The sequence below is a fragment of the Mauremys reevesii genome, unplaced genomic scaffold (assembly GCF_016161935.1).
Source record: "Mauremys reevesii isolate NIE-2019 unplaced genomic scaffold, ASM1616193v1 Contig42, whole genome shotgun sequence".
NCBI lineage: Eukaryota > Metazoa > Chordata > Testudines > Geoemydidae > Mauremys > Mauremys reevesii.
The window spans coordinates 169,931-190,344 of record NW_024100854.1 but is presented as its reverse complement, the minus strand read 5'-3'; the positions used below and the strand labels follow the sequence as shown (position 1 = coordinate 190,344).

General features: G+C 45.3%; 1 protein-coding gene across 1 annotated transcript; it reads left to right on the top strand.

Annotated features, from left to right (window-relative positions):
- The first annotated feature begins 13,450 nt into the window (after positions 1-13,450).
- Positions 13,451-14,398, top strand: LOC120394207 (olfactory receptor 52E4-like). The gene has a single exon (XM_039518439.1). The coding sequence runs from the start codon at positions 13,451-13,453 to the stop codon at positions 14,396-14,398; it is 948 nt and encodes a 315-aa protein (XP_039374373.1).
- The last annotated feature ends 6,016 nt before the right edge of the window (positions 14,399-20,414 follow it).

Sequence of the window (20,414 nt, the reverse complement as noted above, 5' to 3'; positions counted from 1 at the left end):
AGCAAGGTTCCTCCAGAGGTAAGAAGCAGGATTGAAGACCAGATGGAGAGGAGGTATCAGCCTTTTATAGGCTTTTCCAGGTGTAAGAACCGCTTTGTTCTTACTGTGGAAAATTACAGCAAAATGGAGTCTGGAGTCACATGGGCAAGTCCCTGCACTTTACTGAGTTACAAGGCGTATCTGCCTTCTCTCCATGGGTCAGTTGTGTAGCTGATGGTCCTTAATGGGCCCTCAAGCAGGCTAGGCAGAGCTAACACCAACTTGTCTGGGATGTCTCCCAGGAGCATAGCACAAATCTGAAATACAGACAGTATAGAGCCAATACTCATAACTTCAACTACAAAATGATACATACATATAGACACCATAATCATAACCAGCAACCCATAACCTGGTCTTTGACACCTTATATAACCCCCTTTTCCATAAGATTTGGTGCCACTAGAGGACTTTGGTTGCAACCGTGTTCTATATGGTCCCAGATTATATCAATAATGTCACACCCCCAACGCAAAATTGATGCAGGAAGGGATGACAAAACATCACTGACTGCATCCCAAGAGCTCCGCCTCCTTGGGATGCAGTCTCACTACAGCTAATGTTGGGCTAGAGGCCGTACCAGTGTATAACAGAAATGGTTTATCAAAGTCATGTTCAATAACATGATTGAATTTCTTTACAAACTCAAGGTATAACTTGGTTAGCTTTTGCAGCATGGTTCCTGTATGTTTCATGTGATCTTGCCAAGAGCTAAAGAAAACAGCTACTTTATCCATACCAGCTCTGGCCAATGTTTGGAACCCAATTAATATTAAACCAATGTAGATATTGATGTTGTTCATAGTACAGGAATCTTGGCATTTAGCCATGAAAACAATATGGTAGTGTGCCTCAGTTTCCCCTTTCATACAGCACATCAGGTCTGGAATGTATTTTCCCCTGTGAAAAGTTCCAATACTATTTACAGGCATTAACTGAGAAACATCAGTATACCAAGGCCCTTTAACATAAAGTGTGTTTTCATGTATTCCTTTCAACATGTTCAAGGGATTTTCCAAAAGATTAGGCACATTGTACATTTTTACAGTTCTTGGCAATAGCAACACATTAGTTACAAAAATCAGCATTAGCAATAACAATAAATTTATTGCAAGTGTCCATTTACAATCATGTTTGTCATGCCACACCTTTGGCTCCATACCATTGGGGTTTGGGCATTTTAGGGTTACCCTGTGGCTTCCCTTTGCAAAATTCCATTTTCTCTTTCCTCCTTGTCCTGCAGGATTAAACCCTGATTTCTCTTGCTTAACAGATTTCACGGGCTGATGGGGTGGGCTCTCTGTGCTAACAGCTATTAGCAAATCTTTCTTCTCCCTGCCAGCCAGGTAATTTGCATCAACACAAACACTAGTTTTTAACTTCTTAGTAGCTACCAATTCCAAGGCTGGACACTGTCTTACAGAGATACCACACAAATCCAAATAGTCTGAGGGTGAGAGTCTGCTTGCTCTCCCCTGCATCCTCAAGCATTTAGCCATAAAACTGTTCTGCTCTGAAACACCAGCAATAGAATCTGTCCTCAGCCCCTGAAGCACAGACTGCTCACTCCCAGAATCAGCATGGAGACAGTCCTGTTCCAACACCATTGTCTTCCTAACAAGCTGGCCACACACAGCCACTTGGTTATAGGGCTGCTCAACTTTCGTAACAGCTTCTACTCCATCTGAGACCTTCTCTAAGCTACCCACACTGGATCTTTCAAAAGGAATGTCAGTGGATCCATTTACAACATAAAATTTCTGGCTGTTAGGAGCTGAAACTTTGTTGATTAAATCACTTTCACACCCTTCAGTTGCAGTAAACTGCTTGCACAGATTATCATGAGGATTCCTTTCCCTATGAGCTTTTCAAAGCAGCAGTTCACCCCCCTCAGAAATTCTGCCCTTACCCTTTTCACCTAGGGCTTGCTCTAAAGGAACATTTTCCTGAGCCACCACAGGCTCTTTCTGGGTTTCACTTACATTCAGAACCACCTCTGTCCCATCAGGCAGATCTCTACACAGTCCCCTTTCAGGCAAACTCATAGACTTTCTAGATAACAGGTTAGAAGCATTCTCCTTTCCCTGGCCATGAACAAGTTCAGAAATCTTTTCCTTCTTGCTACAAGTTGTCAAACTGTCAGTAGGTAACACAATTAAATCACCTTCATGCTCTCCTTGTGCCCTGGCTAGGGTATCACCCTGATCAGACAGAGTTGCTACACCCTTTTCCAACCACACATCAGCAACTGGCAAACTGCAAGCAACAGAATTGTCTGGTCTTTGGGATTTTGCTACGACACTAATTGGATGCACCCTAGTCACAGGGCCATTCTCCCCAGCAGACACAAACTTAGGACCATTTCCTTTCTGGGCTTTAGCTGTATCCACAACCAACTCTGAGACAATAGGCACATTCCCTTCACTGTCACATTTCTCCACACAGGAAACAGGTAAGGAATAGTGACACTCATCTTCCACTGTCCTTGTCTTCCCACACTGCTGACTAGACACAGCCACCAGTTCACCAGGCTCCCTAGGCTACTCCAAACTTTTCTCACCAGGCACATGGCCACTCCCCACAGATAAGCTGCTGCTTTTTTCACTACACTGAGCTACTTCCAGCAAATCACAGTTACCCATTTCAGGTTCACTTTTACAAGCTGCACTAGCCAACAATCCATCGCCCATCACAAATCTACCCTCTCCTTCCTCAGTTAGGGCTTCCACCTGACCATCTACTTTAATCTGCTCCTGAGAAACATTTTCCTGACCAATAAGATCTTTCTGTGCTTGATCTAATTCCAGATTCACTCCTGAGACATCAGACAGACATTCAGAAACTCCATTCAAAGCCACACTGCTTTCTTGTGCAGACAAACCTTTGGAGCAACCCTCCCCAGGCAAATCATTGTCCACAATAGATACAGGTTTAAGATCATTACTGTCCTGTGACTGGCCACCTGGACTGAACAAGGCTTTAACATTTTCCCCAATCAAAAGATCCTTCGGCAATAACTTCCTTACCCCAGCTATAACTTCATGCTTAGCACCATTCAATTCGAGGTGGATTCTGGCTAAAGGCACATGGACAGTAAACTCATAGAGAACTACAACATTCACACTCTGATTTGGTAAATAATCTTCCTCTCTGACAAGATCTGTTTTAACAAGAGTGATGTTAGAAGCCATAATTTGCCCTAAACAGCTTTTACCATTGACTTTTACACTCTCTATGAATCTTCCGTTACCACTCCCATACAGAACACTGGCACAATTTACGGGGCCACCCTCTACTGAATTCACAGTAACAGCATTGACATAAAAGGTAGCCGTGTTGGGGTACATTTGGTTACTCCCAGACAAGTGCTCAGAGTTATACAACATATCAACATTGTTACAAACTGGACTTTCAAGAGGATATAATTTCTGCTGTTCTTCCCTTGCTTCTTTGACTTGGAGCTAGAGTCTAGCCGTCTCCTGTTGCATCTGTCGAGTTTTCTCCTCAGCAGCCAGCAGCTCCAGATGCCCCTTACGAGCTTTTTCTTTTCTCTTAGCAGCTTCTTTTTTTATCTCAGCAGCCTCTTTCTCCAGCTGGGCCAAGGCTCGCTTCTCTTTCATTCGAATTTTTGCCAGTTTTTGCTCATGTTCAAACTGCAGGCTGTCCATCAGGGCTTGCAGATTCATTGCTTCTGCTGATGCTTTCTGGCTCATGGTCACTGATCTTTAACCAACCAAACTCTCAATCCCAAATTTCAAATTTGGCTAGCATGGGGTTCTGTCCCAAAGCTTAATTGACCTGGTTCTGTAGATACAAGCACGACTACGCCACTGTGATGATGCGGTTCTGGCGGGACACCACAGAGAGTGCCAATTTAGGACCAATTGCTTAAACAGTGCAGTTACAGCCCAAGGCTGGGGTTTTTCCACCTCTAAGGCAAACCAAACCAGCCAGACCAAGAGGACTTTGGTCTCACCCCACTGGCTAACCACAAGTCACACAAGCAATTCCCTTAGACACTCCAGTTTCCCAGTATCACCACCAGTGCCACTCGTCCTGGGGATGAATGGTTATGAAAACCAACACCCCAGTAAAAGAAAAAGGTTCTCTCAATCCCAAGGAACCATGCCCCAGACCCAGGTCAATATACAAATCAGATCTTACCCACAAATCACGCTGTTGCCAATCCTTTAGAATCTAAAATCGAAACGTTTATTTATAAAAGGAAAAAGATATAGATGAGAGTTAGAATTGGTTAAATGGAATCAATTACATACAGGAATGGCAAAGTTCTTAGTTTCAGGCTTCTGACAGTGATGGAGTAAACTGCAGGTTTAAATCAAGTCTCTGGAACATCCCCTGCTGGGATGGGTCATTCAGTCCTTTGTTCAGAGCTTCAGTTTGTAGCAAAGTCCCTCCAGAGGTAAGAAGCAGGATTGAAGACAAGATGGATATGAGGCATCAGACTTTTATAGTATTTCCCAGGTGTAAGAACCTCTTTGTTCTTACTGTGGAAAATTACAGCAAAATGGAGTCTGGAGTCACATGGGCAAGTCCCTGCATACTTTGCTGAGTTGCAAGGCGTATGTGCCTCCTCTCAATGGGTCAATTGTGTGGCTGATGGTCCTTAATGGGCCATCAGGCAGGCTAGGCAGAGCTAACACCAACTTGTCTGGGATGTCTCCCAGAAGCACAGCACAAATTTGAAATACAGACAGTATAGAGCCAATACTCATAACTTCAACTACAAAATGATACATACATATGTTGTCTGAGTGGTACCGGTGTGGTGCTCTGCTTTCTCCTTGTTGATATCACTCGGCTGCGTGTGTGTATTCCCTCTGTGTGCTGCCACAGCTCTGCGCAGATAGCTGACACAGCAGACCCGACGAGAACCCCCAATAACCATAGAGTCCAGTAAGATGCAAAGTCACGTCGACTAGGTTTATTGTGACCTTGGACACAATGGCAGTTCCCTGTAGGTTTCTTAGCCTAACTCAGGGCATACTACGAGAAAGTGTCTCTTGGCAATGGACCCGGCTCAGTCAGTGGCGGGACTTTCCACTGCCCCCTCGGCCGGACAAAGACACCGCCCCAGGGATGCATTCTTATACACAGATACAAACAAGTTACACATCACACCTGACGGTGTGATGAGGGGCCACCCCTCTACGCAGCGAGGTTCAACCTTTCTACGTATTTAGGTGCCGCCTTCTACCTTGTACATGTTGGTTCAATCAAAACAACTCTATCCATCATTTTACCCTTTTTCCCCTGTCATTGGGATGGGCTAGCCTGTTCTTTATTATCTGTGTGGAATGTGCAAGTATGTAAATGTTCAGTACCTTTTAGGTACGTATCAGCCCTTTCCTTGCCAGCTTCTGTGAGCAGGGTCTGCCTCTGGCTCACAGCTTAACTTTGCTTTATGTTAGCAAAGTCTTGACCATTACTTTAGCTCATAACCAGCAACCCATAACCTGGTCTTAGACACCTTATATGACCCCCTTTTCCATAATGTTCTATATGGTACCAGATTATATCAATAACGTCACACCTTCCAACCCTGATATTCTATATTTAGAGGGGAATAATCACTTCCCTTGATCTGCTGGCAGTGCTCCAACTAATGCAGCCCAATATGCCAGTAGCCTTCTCAGTAACAAGGACACACTGTTGACTCATATCCAGCTTCTCATAAAATGTAATCCCCAGACCCTTTTCTGCAGAAATACTGCTTAGCCACTTGAGCAGTGCATGGGAGTCTTCTATTCTAATTTCAGGATTCTGCACTTATCCTTGCTGAACCTCATCAGATTTCTTCTGGCCCAATCTTCCAATTAGTCTAGGTCACTCTGGACTCTATCTCTACCCTTCCATAATATCTACCTCTCCCCCCAGCTTTAAGAGAGGATGTAGATCTGACTGAATAAATTGTGGTCTGTGAAAATGCTAATGACCCTCCTGACAGAGGGGAGGAGGAAATTCTCTGGGCTCGGAAGACACAGAAAGAGGCCATGAAAGGGCTGCTGGGAGAAGGCACAACACTTTGCCCAGAGAAAACAGATCACCATCACAACCCTCTAGTTAAAGTGTTTGGAGTGGGGATCACAAGGAAACCCCAACGGGGGGGGGGGTGAACTTTTTCCATGGGCATAATCCTGGGTTGGAAGGTAGGTTCAGTGAGGGCTGGACAACATGCAAAGTGCTCTTACATCGTGAAATGATCAGACCCTTGAATACCAAATTCTCAGTGAAGACCTTGAACTGAGATCCCCACTGAAGGGGACACTGAGGGGTAAGGAAAGCCAGTAACTAACCAGATGTTAAGGTTCAGGAACTAGTTGAAAGCCAAAATGTAATTTCAACAAACCACACTGTGGTGTAATAAATATACCTGGGAACGCCTACCTGTAATAAAAGATTTGATGTTATTGGTAAATATCACAATCTAAAGTTAGTTGCTAATGGTAAATCTTATGACAAAAATTTTTAGCAATGATGGTAAACCTATGAAAAGGTGAAGCAGGAATGATTTTGGGGGAAAGCTTTTGGACATACTAGGAGTAATCAACAAGACGCCGTACATGGCTATTGCTTCCCAGAGAACACCTGTTCACAGACTCAAAGCTTGTAAGAGGAGGAAAATGATAATATACCTGGTCTCCTGTCTGGAGGGGGAAACTGAGGCACAACACCTCATGGCGTTGATGAATGCATGTACTGAGTTACAGCTAGTTGGAAAAACACAATGGTTAACAACGCTACACAGAAAGTACCCTAGACAACTTCTGATATCACTAGGCTCATCTACAAAGTGTTGACAGGTACATACAAGTTTGGAGGAACACCTGTGGATAACACGACAATGTTTGTAACACTTGGGATTTGTATGATCAAAAAGTAAAGAGAGCCTTGAGCACACTGCTTCTGCATCAGCCAGTGACTGACAGTCCTGCAGTGAACTAAGAGGAGAAGTGTGACATGCTGTGCCCCAAAGCAACACCCTGGCACCCCCATATTTACCTTGGTGATATGATTATTGTGTGATTTTTATAAAGTATATACAATATGTGATGTATTTGTATACATCTATCATTTTTGTACCTAACATTCTGAAAGCATGGACGGGCATGTGACCAGCCCCTGTGACTCTGGACTCCATCTTGTGTTTTTAGTTTTCCACTGACTGTGCTGGGGGCTTTTGCTTGGAAAAATGAAGCTCCCTCTACATGGCAGAAGCTATAAAATGTGGAAGCGACAACATCACTTGGCCTCACTCCCAACAGAACTCAACACGAAAGACGTTAGAACCTGGGACTGAACTGGGGCTGTGGTCCCAGGCTGAAGGGATTTCTGGCCTGTGCATGGAAGATTGGTGGATTGTTTGTACCATCAGGGTGACACACTGCTTGATTCAAAGCCTGTCTAGTGTATAGAACTTAGATTGTGATGTTGTTTATTTCCCAGATTTCAACTTTGTTCTTTACACTATTACTTATTATCACTTAAACGATCGATCTTTCTGTAATTAATAAATCTGTTTTATATTATTTTCCTTAATACAGGATGTTGTCTGAAATGTAAAAACGAAATCTGCTCAGGCTGATGTATTGTCCTCTCCACATTGAGGGAGGGGCAGACTGGTAAATAAACTTACACTTGTCAGGCTTTTGGCCAGGGCAAGAAGGAACAGCACTTGGGTCCTAGGCTGGAGAGCTGAGGGGAACTTGCTGGAGCCTCTCTATTCTAGTTTCATGGCTGGCTAGTGAAATCATTCATGTAACTGTAGCTGGGTGTGTCCTTGGCTGTGCATAGCTGTGTAAGTGCAAGACCTGAGAGTATTCCAGCTTGTCACAGCCTCACAGTATGAGAGAGGGCCCAGGTTGGTTTGCCAGAGGGCTCGGCGGTCCCCAGTTCCAGGTTGCACTCCAGGGAATTCCTTCCCCCCACTCCGCCCTAGTGAACAGGCCCTGTAAGACTGGGAGTCCATTTTCCTGTTGATATGTGGTCACTTACAGACAGAGAGACCCTGGTTGTGGAAGGGAAGTCAGGACACTTGGGTTCTGTCAGTCAGTGTCTGTGTGACCTTGGAAAAGTCATGTCTCCCCGTGCCTCTGTTTACACATCGGTGAAATGAGGATGGTTCATAGTGACTTTTCTTTGCTAGGTGTTTTGAAGATTCATCAATGAAAGCCGCCACACAGTATAATGCTAAAGCAACAAAGAATCCTGTGGCACCTTATAGACTAACAGACGTTTTGCAGCATGAGCTTTCGTGGGTGAATACCCACTTCTTCGGATGCAAGTTCTTCCAGACTAACACGGCTACCCCTCTGATACTTGACAGTATAATGCTAGTTACTGATGAGAAGTACTGATCTCCGATCCCTTAGCGACAGCCCCATGTGTTTGCTCTAAGTGCTTGTGTCTCCTCTTAGTCAACTTACTTCGGATCTCTCTGTCTACTATCTACCCATCTATCCTGAGAATTAGGCATTATCCCTAATTTTCTTTCTCATCAACTATAATTTTTAAATACAGACACACAAACGTACAGAGCAGCCAACTCCTCTCTGACTCAGCGCAAAACCCACGAGTTTCCACCTCCCTTTGGGAAGGTTCCTTAATTGCTGTTTACTCCTAAAGCTGGATAATTAGCATGGAAGTAGAGAGTTGCTTGTCTACAGCCTGTTTACACTCAGCTCCTCCCTTCTCCTCTAGAGGCTGAGCCAACCCCACTGTGATTACACGGAGCTATATTAGAAACTGTGCACACCCCTGTGTCGGCTCTTGCCATGGGATGTTGCTGCAGATGCTGGGTTCAGAGAGGTGTGGGTCATGGATACCTGAGGGTGATTCCTAAGGAGGACACTTCCATCTCAGAATTCACAGGTACCCATCTCTTGCTGAGAAGCTCACCTGATCGGCAAACCCTGTGAAACATGGGTGTGGAGGGACAGAGAGTAAGTCTGTGGTCCTTTCCGCTCTGCACAACCATGACACATCCCAGGGCCCTTGCCATAAGTGATGAGTTTGCTAAGGAATCACTGGCCAAAATGTCACTGATTACTGGGCACCCCTGCTCATCCTGCCTGATAGCCTCCAGCCCGAAGGTGGTGCATTTCAGTGGCACAGTGAATCCTTCAGGATGAAAGATGTTAGTAGATGTGCAGTAAAAGGCCAAATTCTGAGACAATGGCCCGTGCTTTCCTCAGGCCCCTTATTTCTCCTAGCTTCATTCGAGAAGTCTGCTGAACTGTTATGCCTGAACTTTTTTTTTAAAAAAAACAATACTTCTTGAAGTAGATATGCAACATGTGATATTTCAGAACAAACTCCAAAAATTTGGCCAATTTATAAGCAACTGGAAATGAGTCCTTCTAATGGAAGATGTCAGACAGCCTTAACTACAGGTGATGCCACCAGCACTACATACAATGATCAATCAATTTATGAATCCCATTCTTCTATGCTCTTCACTCCAATAATGTTGGTAAGAAGGAGTTCTAAAGGCCAAATAGGAATTATGGTAGCAATTACCTTTCCTCAATGTTATATGTTCAGACTTTCAATTTAACTAAATATTCCCTTGTTCATGTTATGAGAAACATTAAATACAAATGCCCGATCTACTTTCTTTATCAATAGATCCATAGGGTTTAAGGTCAGAAGGGACAATTTGATCATCCACTCTAACCTGCTGTAAAACACAGGCCCATTAAATTTCACTCAGTTACATCTGAATTGAGCCAAAAGACTTGTGCGTGACTAAGGTCGGGTCTACACTAGGATTTTACATCATAGAATGATAGAGCCATAGAGTTATAACGTAATGCAAACGACAGCTAGTCTATCCCCTGACAAGATGCAGGATTTTTTTTGTCTTAGTCATCTAAGCCATTCACACGACTTTGTAAAACCTCAACAGATGGAGCTTCTATGACTTCACTGGGAGTCTGTTCCATTGGCCTCCTGTAGTTAAAGTTTGAAGATTTTCCTGAAATTTAATTTAAATCTGCTAGACTGGAATTTTAACCCATTGCCTCTTGTCCTGCCCCTCTGTGGTAAGACAGAATAACCTTCCTCCACCTTTTTATGGCAGCCTTTCAAGTGTTTGAAGACCACTATCATGTCCCCAAGTAATCTCCTCTTTTCCAAGCAAACATCCTAGTTTCTTAGGTTTGCTCATACAGTTTGCATCCCATCCCTTGCATAACATTTGTTACTTGTCTATGGATCCTTTCCAGATTCTCTACATCCTTTCTATACCTTGGTTAGCAAAATTTGACACATTTCTCCAATTGACACCTATCCCACACGGAGTAGAGGAATACTATCATGTACCATGACTTGCATGTTATACTTCTGCCAATATAACAAAACATAGTATTTGCCTTTTTTGAAACATTTTTCCTAATGTCAAACCTAAACCACCCTTGCTGCAATTTAAGTCCATTGCTTCTTGTCTTCTCTTCAGAGGCTAAGGAGAACACTTTTTCTCCCTCCTTGTAACAACCTTTTCGGTATTTGAAAATTGTTATCATGTCCCCCCTCAGTCTTCTCTTATTCAAACTAAACAAACCTAGACATTCCAGTCTTCCCTCATAGGTTTTGTTTTCAAGACCCTTAGTCATGCTTTTCTCCAGTGTTTACAGATCAGTTTGAATGTTTATCTGATTCTCTAAAGACTTGCAACCCCTCCCAACTTAGTATCATCTACAAAATTAACAAGTTTACACTCTATGACATGATCTAAATCATTGATGAAGACATTGAAAAGAACCGGACCCAGAACTGATCCCTGCGTTACCCCGCTTGTTATGCCCTTCCAGCATCACTGTGAACCACTGATAACTACTCTCTGGGAGCGTTTTTTCAACCAGTTATGCACACAACTTACAGTAGCTCCATCTAGGCTGTATTTCCCTAATTTGTTAATGAGAAGATCATGCGAGACTGTATCAAAAGCTGTACTAATGTCTATATATAACACAGCTACTGCTTCCCTACATCCACAGGGCTTGTTACCCTGTCAAAGAAAGCTATCAGGTTGGTTTGACATGATTTGTTCTTGATGAATCCATGCTGACTGTCACTTATCACTTTATTTTCTTTTAGACGTTTGCAAAATGATTCCATAATTATTTGCTCCATTATCTTGCCTGGTACAGAAGTGAAGCTGAACTGGTCTGTAATAGCCTGGGTTTCCCTTATTTCCCTTTTTATAGACAAGCAGTATATGTGCTCTTTTCCAGTCTTCTGGAATCTCCCCTGTCTCCCATCACTTTTCAAAGATAGTAACTAATGGCTCAGATCCCTCCTCACTCAGTTCCTTCAGAGTACTATAGGATGTATTTCGTCAGGCCCTGGTGACTTGAAGACATCTAACTTGTCCAAGTGACTTTTAACTTGTTCTTTCCCTATTTTAGTAGATGAATCTACCCCATTTTCACTGGCATTCTCTATTTCAGGTGTCCAAACACCACCAACCATCTTGGTGAAAACTGAAACAAACAATGATTAATCACCCTCACTGCTAAATATTTGGCCCTAATTTCAAGCTGGAATTTGCCTGGCTTCAGCTTCCAGTCTTTCGGTCTTGCTCAGCATTTGTCTGGTAGATTACAGAGCCCATTATTACCCATGATTTTCTCCAAATTAAAGTCTCTGCTTGATCATCTTTTTGATAAGTAAAAGAGATATACACGTTCAAGTCTAACGATCCAGCATTTACTCTTATCCTCCAATCATTTCTGTGGGTCTTCTCTGCACCATCTCCAAGTTTTAAACATCTTTTTTCATATGTGGACCCCAGAACTGGATGCAGTTTGTTTCACCAGTCCCATGTGCAGAGGTAAAATCCTTCACCTGCTCCAACTCACCAACTCAATATTTTCCACTATTAAATCAAAGATCTCTGAGAAATCAAGATTTGTTGCATCAGTGTCGTTCCCTTGATCCACCAAATGTGTACCCTAGATCAACCAATGTGCACTCTCATAATAGGATGAAATCAGGTTTATTTGACAAGATCTGTTTCAGTTAAATGCTGTTGGTGACTGGTATTACTTATATATCTAACTAATCCCATACCAGCTTCTCCATTGTTTCTTAACCTTGTCAATACTTTTATTAAAAAAACAAAACTCTTTCCGTTTATTTATTAATACTTTATATATATAACACAGAAATTGACATAAATCTTTTCCAGGATTTCATTTGTTCTTAATATAATCAATATCCTCATTTTTGTGATCCATAGCCCTGCCACATATGGAGTTTTCCCAGATGTCTTAACATTCTTTATCAATTTTCCTAACTTCTGATTTCTATTGCTGGTCAGCTATTTCCCCTTTTTCCTCTTTGTTACATGTTGCTTCCCTTCCTCTAATTCTTGCCTTCACTTTACCACTAAACTGAGTTTTTACCCAAAGTTGTTCACTTTGTTGACTCTGGAATTGTGAGTTTTCTGATATCTAATAAAACGTTATCAAAGAATTACCAATATTCATTCATATTTTTCTGTCTAAATTTTCCCCCCAATCAGTTTTGCTGACAATTTCCCTCATCTTTAGGGAATTAGTCCTCTTGGAGCTCTAAGTGTCTACTGGTTGGAAACTGTCCATTTGAATGTAAATCAGTTTCATTTTTTTATTTTCCTCTCCTATATCATATGCTCTCTTCTTTGTCTCTTGTGAAAAATAAAGTGTCCCAGACTTTTCTGTCCTTAATAGAGACTGGGTGACCGAAACTGAACACATTCCCAAACACGTTATGCTTCATCCAATATCTTGGGGATCTGAACATTGTTTTGTTTTGTCCACTGCTGCGAATGAGCAGGTGTTTCTCTTGAGCTGCTTTCAGTGGTGCCCAGGTCCTTCCCCTGAAGTATGTTCTAGTTGGGATGTTTCTCCCAGCTCATGTCATCTCAAAAGTTTGTTTTTTTCCCCTCTCTGATTTCAAGCAACTGGTTGAATGGGGAACTCCCTTCAGTATGGATGCCCTATACTGGCTCTCATTGCATTAAAGAACAACGATAGATAACCAGTATCCACCCTTGTGTTTCCTGCTGGTACCTCTTAAGGTTCCCCCACCACAAAGTGTAGGAATTCTTAATGCAGGGAGCACAATACAAATATGGAATTGGATTTAGTAGGGTCATTGCTCATAGTTATTCTCTCTGAATAATGAAAATGTAATTTTTCAGTGTGTGAAGAGAGATCAATCTGCTTCTCCCATGAGAACAGCCTCCACTACTGCATGCAGTGTCTCATATTAACGTTGTCTCTCCGTGCAGGCATTTCTACTGCGAGTATCACCGGAGATCCTGGGAACACACAGAAAGTCAGGGGAACGCTAAATGCAGAAGACACCCTTATGCCTCAGAGTTGGACACTTTCTCCCCTACGACATGTCAGATTTGAACACAACTTACTTCACCAACCCCTCCACCTTCATCCTACTTGGCATTCCTGGCCTAGAGGCAGCCCATATCTGGATCTCCATCCCATTCTGCGCTATGTATGCCATAGCCGTGTTGGGGAACTTCACCATCCTGTTCATCATTAAAAGGGATCCGAGCCTCCACGGGCCCATGTTCTATTTCCTCTGCATGCTGGCCATCACCGACCTGGTCATGTCCACATCCACCATGCCCAAAATGCTGAGCATCTTCTGGTTCAATTCCAGGGAGATCAGTTTCAGTGCCTGCCTCACCCAGATGTACTTCGTTCATTCATTCTCAACAATGGAGTCTGGAATGCTTGCCGCCATGGCTTTTGATCGCTATGTGGCCATTTGCAATCCTCTGAGATATTGCACTACCCTGACAAACTCTGCTGTGGCCAAGATAGGCTTGGCCGTGGTGCTGCGTAGTGGCATACTCACATTACCCTATCCCTTTCTGGTGAGGCGGTACCCATATTGCAGAACCAACATCATCCCCCACTTCTATTGTGGGCATATAGCTGTGGTGAAGCTGGCTTGCGCTGATATCCGCATCAATAGTTACTATGGACTTTTTAATCTTTTCTCTGTGATCGGAGTGGATGTTTTTTTTATTGCCGTGTCCTATACTCTGATCCTCCGGGCCATCTTCCGCCTCCCCACAAAGGATGCCAGGCTCAAAACTTTTGGGACCTGCATCTCTCATCTTTGTGCCATCTCAGTTTTGTACATCCCAGATTTATTCTCCTCTCTCATTCAGCGGTTTGGCAACAATGTGCCACTTCATTTCCTCATTCTTATTACGAGTGTGTACCAGCTGGTGCCCCCCATGATACACCCCATCATTTATGGCATGAGGACCAAACAGATCCGGGACAGACTGCACAGGCATTTTACTCATAAGGATGACTAAATGTTTTTTCCATGGGATCTGGCTCTCAGATTGAGATCTGTGCAGAGCTGGCTGGTGTATATCAATCAATCTCCTAGAGCTGGAAGGGACCTTGAAAGGTCATTCAGTCCAGCCCCCTGCCTTCACTAGGAGGACCAATTTTTGCCCCAGATCCCTAACTGGCACTCTCAAGGATTCAACTCACAACCCTGGGTTTAGCAGGCCAATGCTCAAACCACTGAGCTATCCCTTCCCCCTGAATGATGTATGATGCTGGGAACTCTTCCCCGAATCACTTACTGGACAGACAGACCGTGCAGCCCACGGGGGGATTCTAAATCCCCCGCACACTGCGCTCTGCGGGCAGTCCAGAGCCCTTTGAATCCCAGCCACGGCCGGGAGTCAGAGGGCTCTGGGCTGCCTGCAGGGGCAGGGAGCCCAGAGCCCTTTAAATCTCAGCTGGGGCCAGGATTCAAAGGGCTCTGCACTGCCTGCTGCGGCGGGGAGCCCAGAGCCCTTTAAATCCCAGCCGCCACCGGGAATCAGAGGGCTCTGGTCTTCCCGCAGGGGCAGGGAGCCCAGAGCCCTTTGAATCCCAGCCCGTGGCTGTTGATTGCCCCCTCCCCGGACCTCTGCCCCAACTGCACCCCAGGACCCCCACCCACTATCTAAGCACCACTGGTCCTTGTCCCCCGATTACCCCATCCCGAGACCCCTGCCCCTAACTGCCCCTTGGGACCCCAGCCCCTATCTAAGCCACCCTTCTCCTTGTCCCCAACTGCCCCCTCCTGAGACCCCCTCAAACTCCCCCAGGACCCCACCCCTACCTGTCTCCTGATAAACCCCTGGGACTCCCATGCCTAACCAACTGCTGCCTGTCCCCTGACTGCCCCTCCAAACTTCTGCCCCACCAACCCGCCCTGCTCCCTGTCCCTTGACTGCCCCCTGGAAACCCCTACTCCTTCTCCAACCCCCAGCCCGCTTACTGTGCCACTCAGACCAGCGTGTCTGGCTCCGTGCAGCTCCAGACAGTTACTGCCATGCTCCCCCATGGAGCCCACAGCCCTCTCCCACCCCCAGCACCTGCCTTCCAGATTTGAACACCTCAAAATTCAGGAGTGCTCAAGCTCGGTTTGGGCAGCTGTGACTTCATTTCTCCCAAATCAAATATACTGATCCACTGTAACTTGCTGTAGGAAAAGTAGGATAAAATTGAGCAAGAAATGCTTATTAGCACTGGAATTGCTATTTTCAACAGCCATTGCCTTTTTGTTTGTTTGAAAGGAAGACAGTGATATTGCATTGGCAAATTCCCCATAGAAAGAAAGAGTGGAACAAAAGAATAATAAAGGCACCTCAACTTTTCCTCATTTATGGAGGACAGTCTTATAATATGCATCCAGATATCCACCAATCACACAAGCTGAAAATTGTTCCACTTTACTGCAGCTCTGTAACCATATGGGAACCAATCCTGTCTGTGTTCTGTGCACATCCAAAATTCCGGCTGAATGACCCACCCTGGGAGTGAGTTACCAGTGACCCAGGGTTGGAGGGGGGCACTGGTGGGGGGGAGCCCAGGGCTGGGGCAGCAGCAGGGTTGCGGGAGGGCACTGGTGGGGAGGAAAGGGGGAAGCCCAGCACTGGGGCTGCAGGGGGTGTGTGTGGGTGGGGGAGAGCCCAGGACTGGGGCAGCAGGAGGGTACCGGGGGGAGCCCAGGGCTGGGAAGGGGGACAGCCAAATTTTTTTTTGCTTGGGGCAGCAAAAAACCTAGAGCCGGGTTCCCCCAGCCGCCGGAGCACCGGGCCCTTTAATTTGACCCTGAGGGCTCCCAGCCCCTGGTTGATTTAAAATAAAGTATCACCTCCCCACCCCCAACCTTCCTTTTTGGCCCACAGCTCTTTTGGTGGGGCGGCGCTGGGGAAGAAGGGTTTGTTTCCGCAGGGCTGGGCGGCCCTGGGGCGGGGTGTTTTTGCGGGGCCGGGAGGTTTCGGCCCTCAGCTGTTTTCTTTGGAGGAATGTGGCCCTTGCCGCTTTACGAGTTGTGCAGACCTGCATTAAACCCTTCCCTGTCTTTAATGTGCTGTGTCAATGTGATGAAGTGGGGAGTCAGTCTATGCACACTACACTGGGTTGCCACCTTTCTAATTGCTGGTAGCTGCATCCCTGGAATTACGATCTAGCCTCATCTCTTCTCTCAAGCCTAGACCCTGCTGTGTGTCTTCTCCCCAAGGTGCTGCCCCGTCACTTGCTCCTGTCTTCCCCTCCCCTTGTCAGCTGTGTCTCAGTCATCTCTACAACCTATGTGTTCTCACATCTTACAGCAAGTCACTTAAGGGGCACTGGTTTCTGCTAATATTGTAATTTTTATTCTTACTTTCTTACTAACTCTGTGCAGAGAGAGACACCATTAGGACTCCTGGGATCTGTCTCAGCTCTGGGAGGGGAGTGGGGTGTAGCGGGATGCAGCAGGGGGGCAGCTCTAGGCACCAGCAAAGCAAGCACCTGCTTGGAGCAGCCCATTTGCAGGGTTGGCAGCCGGCAGGGATCCAGCCTGGGAGCTGAGAACCAACAGGGGGCTCTGGGAGCTGTAGTTCCTTGGTTACCTCCCTGGCTATAGAGCCAGCCCTGGAGCAGGGAAAGAACTACATTTCCCAGCATTCCCTTGGCCACTACCAGCTGGAAAGGAAGGAAGGGGACCTCATGCAGCAGCATGTGCTGTGAGTGGAGAGCTGCACTGTGGATGGTAGGGACCATATTTTAACATTCAAAAAACAGGACAATCCATGGGGAGGGAGGGTAGCCCCACCCTGCCACCATCCACCATCCACACCCCCCTCAAACTTCCCCCCCAGGACCCCACCACCTACCTGTCCCCTGACAAACCCCTGGGACTCCCATGCCTAACCAACCGCTGCCTGTCCCCTGACTGCCCCCCCAAACCCCTGACCCATCTACCCCCCCTTCTCCCTGCCCCTGACTGCCCCCCTGAACCTCCACCCCATCCAACCCCCCTGCTCCCTGTCCCTTGACTGCCCCCCCCCGGAACTCCCTACCCTTCTCCAACCCCCCCCCCACCCCCTTACTGTGCCACTCAGACCAGCATGTCTGGCTCCGCGCAGCTCCAGACCCGCTGCTGCATACATGCTGCCGTGCTCGCCCCCAGCCCCGCGGCCCCCACCCCAGCACCTGCCTTCCTGATTTGAACACCTCAAAATTCAGGAGTGCTCAAGCTCAGTTTGGGCAGCTGTTACTTCTTTTCTCCCAAATCAAATATACTGATCTACTGTAACTTGCTGTAGAAAAAGTAGGATAAAATTGAGCAAGAAATGCTTCCCAGTGGTTATTAGGACTGGAATTGCTGTTTTCAACAGCCATTGCCTTTTGTTTGTTTGTTTGTTTAAAAGGAAGACAGTGATATTGCATTGGCAAATTCCCCATAGAAAGAAAGAGTGGAACAAAAGAATAATAAAGGCACCTCAACTTTTCCTCATTTATGGAGGACAGTCTTATAATATGCATCCAGATATCCTCCAATCACACAAGCTGAAAATTATTCCACTTTACTGCAGTTCAGTAACCATATGGGAACCAATCCTGTCTGTGTTCTGTGCACATCTAAAATTCCTGCTGAATGACCCACCCTGGGAGCAAGTTACCAGTGACCCTGGGCTGCGGTGGAAGGAGGGTGCAGGTGGGGGTGGGTGGGGAGAGATGAGGGCTGGCGCGACAGGAGGTGTGTGTGTGGGGGCAATGGTGGGGGGAAAGGGTGGATCCCAGGGGCGGCAGGGGGCATTGGTGGGGGGGGGAGAGCCCAGGGCTGGGGTACAGGAGGTTGCGGCGAGGAGCCCAGGGCTGGGACGGCGGGGGGGCAGTCAACATTTCTTCTGCTTGGGGTGGAAAAACCTAGAGCCGGCCCTGGATACAGCAGGAGGCAGATACATCTGGGGTCTAAATAGGAAGATCAGAATGGCCATGATGGGTAAAACCAATGGTCCATATAGCCCAGTAGTCTTTTGACGGTGCCCAATGCCAGGTGGATAATGCCTGATTTTCAGGATAGATGGGTAGATAGTAGACAGATATCTGGAGTACGTTGACTAAGAGGAGACACAAGCGCTTACAGCAAACACATGGGGCTGTCACTAAGGGATCAGAGATCAGTACCTCTCATCAGTAACTATTATCATACTGTGTAGCACCTTTCATTGAGGAATATTCCTCCTTCTCGCTCCCAGTCTTTTTTAATTGGGGATACAAAGGAGCTGAGGGGGTCGATGAGGCAGAGGGGTTTGATTAGGTAGTTTGGGGAAGAGGACATCCGGATGTCTTGCACTTAGATTTTAAATCCTGCACTTGGGTTTTTAACTTTTCCTGGGAGTCCTTTAGACTGTGCACTCAAGACTCATGGAGTCTCTTTGTGGCTTCCTCCCACCAATACACAAATTGTTGCCACTGTATTGCAGGGCTTTTTGGTGATAATAGAGGTCCAACTTCAATGTCTACCCCAAATTAAGAAACACAGTAAAAGAACTAAAAAAGAGCCACCGTGGCTTAACAACCATGTAAAAGAAGCAGTGAGAGATAAAAAGACTTCTTTTAAAAAATGTAAGTCAAATCCTGGTGGACAACCAGTGGGGCCCCTCGATGATCGAGATACAAAAGAGCACTTAAAGACGATAAAGTCATTGCGGAGAAACTAAATGAATATTTTGCTTCAGTCTTCACGGCTGAGGATGTTAGGGAGATTCCCAAACCGGAGCCAGCTTTTGTAGGTGACAAATCTGAGGAACTGTCTCAGATTGAAGTGTCACTAGAGGAGGTTTTGGAATTAATTGATAAACTCAACATTAACAAGTCAGCGGGACCAGATGGCATTCACCCAAGAGTTCTGAAAGAACTCAAATGTGAAGTTGCGGAACTATTAGTAACCTGTCCTTTAAATCGGCTTTGGTACCCAATGACTGGAAGTTAGCTAATGTAATGCCAATATTTAAAAAGGGCTTTAGAGGTGATCCTGGCAAGTACAGACCGGTAAGTCTAACGTCGGTACTGAGCAAATTAGTCGAAACAATAGTAAAGAATAAAATTGTCAGACTTATAGAAGAACATAAACTGTTGAGCAAAAGTCAACATGGTTTCTATAAAGGGAAATTGTGTCTTATTAATCTAATAGAGTTCTTTGAAGGGGTCAACAAACATGTGGACAAGGTGGATTCAGTGGACATAATGTGCTTAGATTTCCTGAAGGTCTTTGACAAGGTCCCTCATCAGAGGCTCTTATGTAAATTAAGTTGTCATGGGATAAGAGGGTAGATCCTTTCATGGATTGAGAACTGGTTAAAAGACAGGGAACAAAGGGTAGGAATTAATGGTAAATTCTCAGAATGGAGAGGGGTGACAAGTGGTGTTCCCCAAGGGTCAGTCCTAGGACCAATCCTATTCAATTTATTCATAAATGATCTGGAGAAAGGGGTAAACAGTGAAGTGGCAAAGTTTGCAGATGATACTAAACTGCTGAAGATAATTAAGACCAAAGCAGACAGAATTTTGAAATTATCTCACAAAACTAAGTGATTGGGCAACAAAATGGCAAATGAAATTTAATGTAAAGTAATGCACATTGGAAAAAAATAACCCCAATTATACAATTGGAGTCATCGTGGATAGCTCTCTGAAGATGTCCACACAGTGTGCAGCGGCGGTCAAAAAAGCAAACAGGATGTTAGGAATCATTTTAAAAGGGATAGAGAATAAGATGGAAAATATCTTATTGCCCTTATATAAATCCATGGTACGCCCACATTCTGAATACTGTGTACAGATGTGGTCTCCTCACCTCAAAAAAGATATTCTAGCACTAGAAAAGGTTCAGAAAAGGGCAACTAAAATGATTAGGGGTTTGGAGAGGGTCCCATATGAGGAAAGATTAAAGAGGCTAGGAGTCTTCAGCTTGGAAAAGAGGAGACTAAGGGGGGATATGATAGAGGTATATAAAATCATGAGTGGTGTGGAGAAATTAGATAAGGAAAAGTT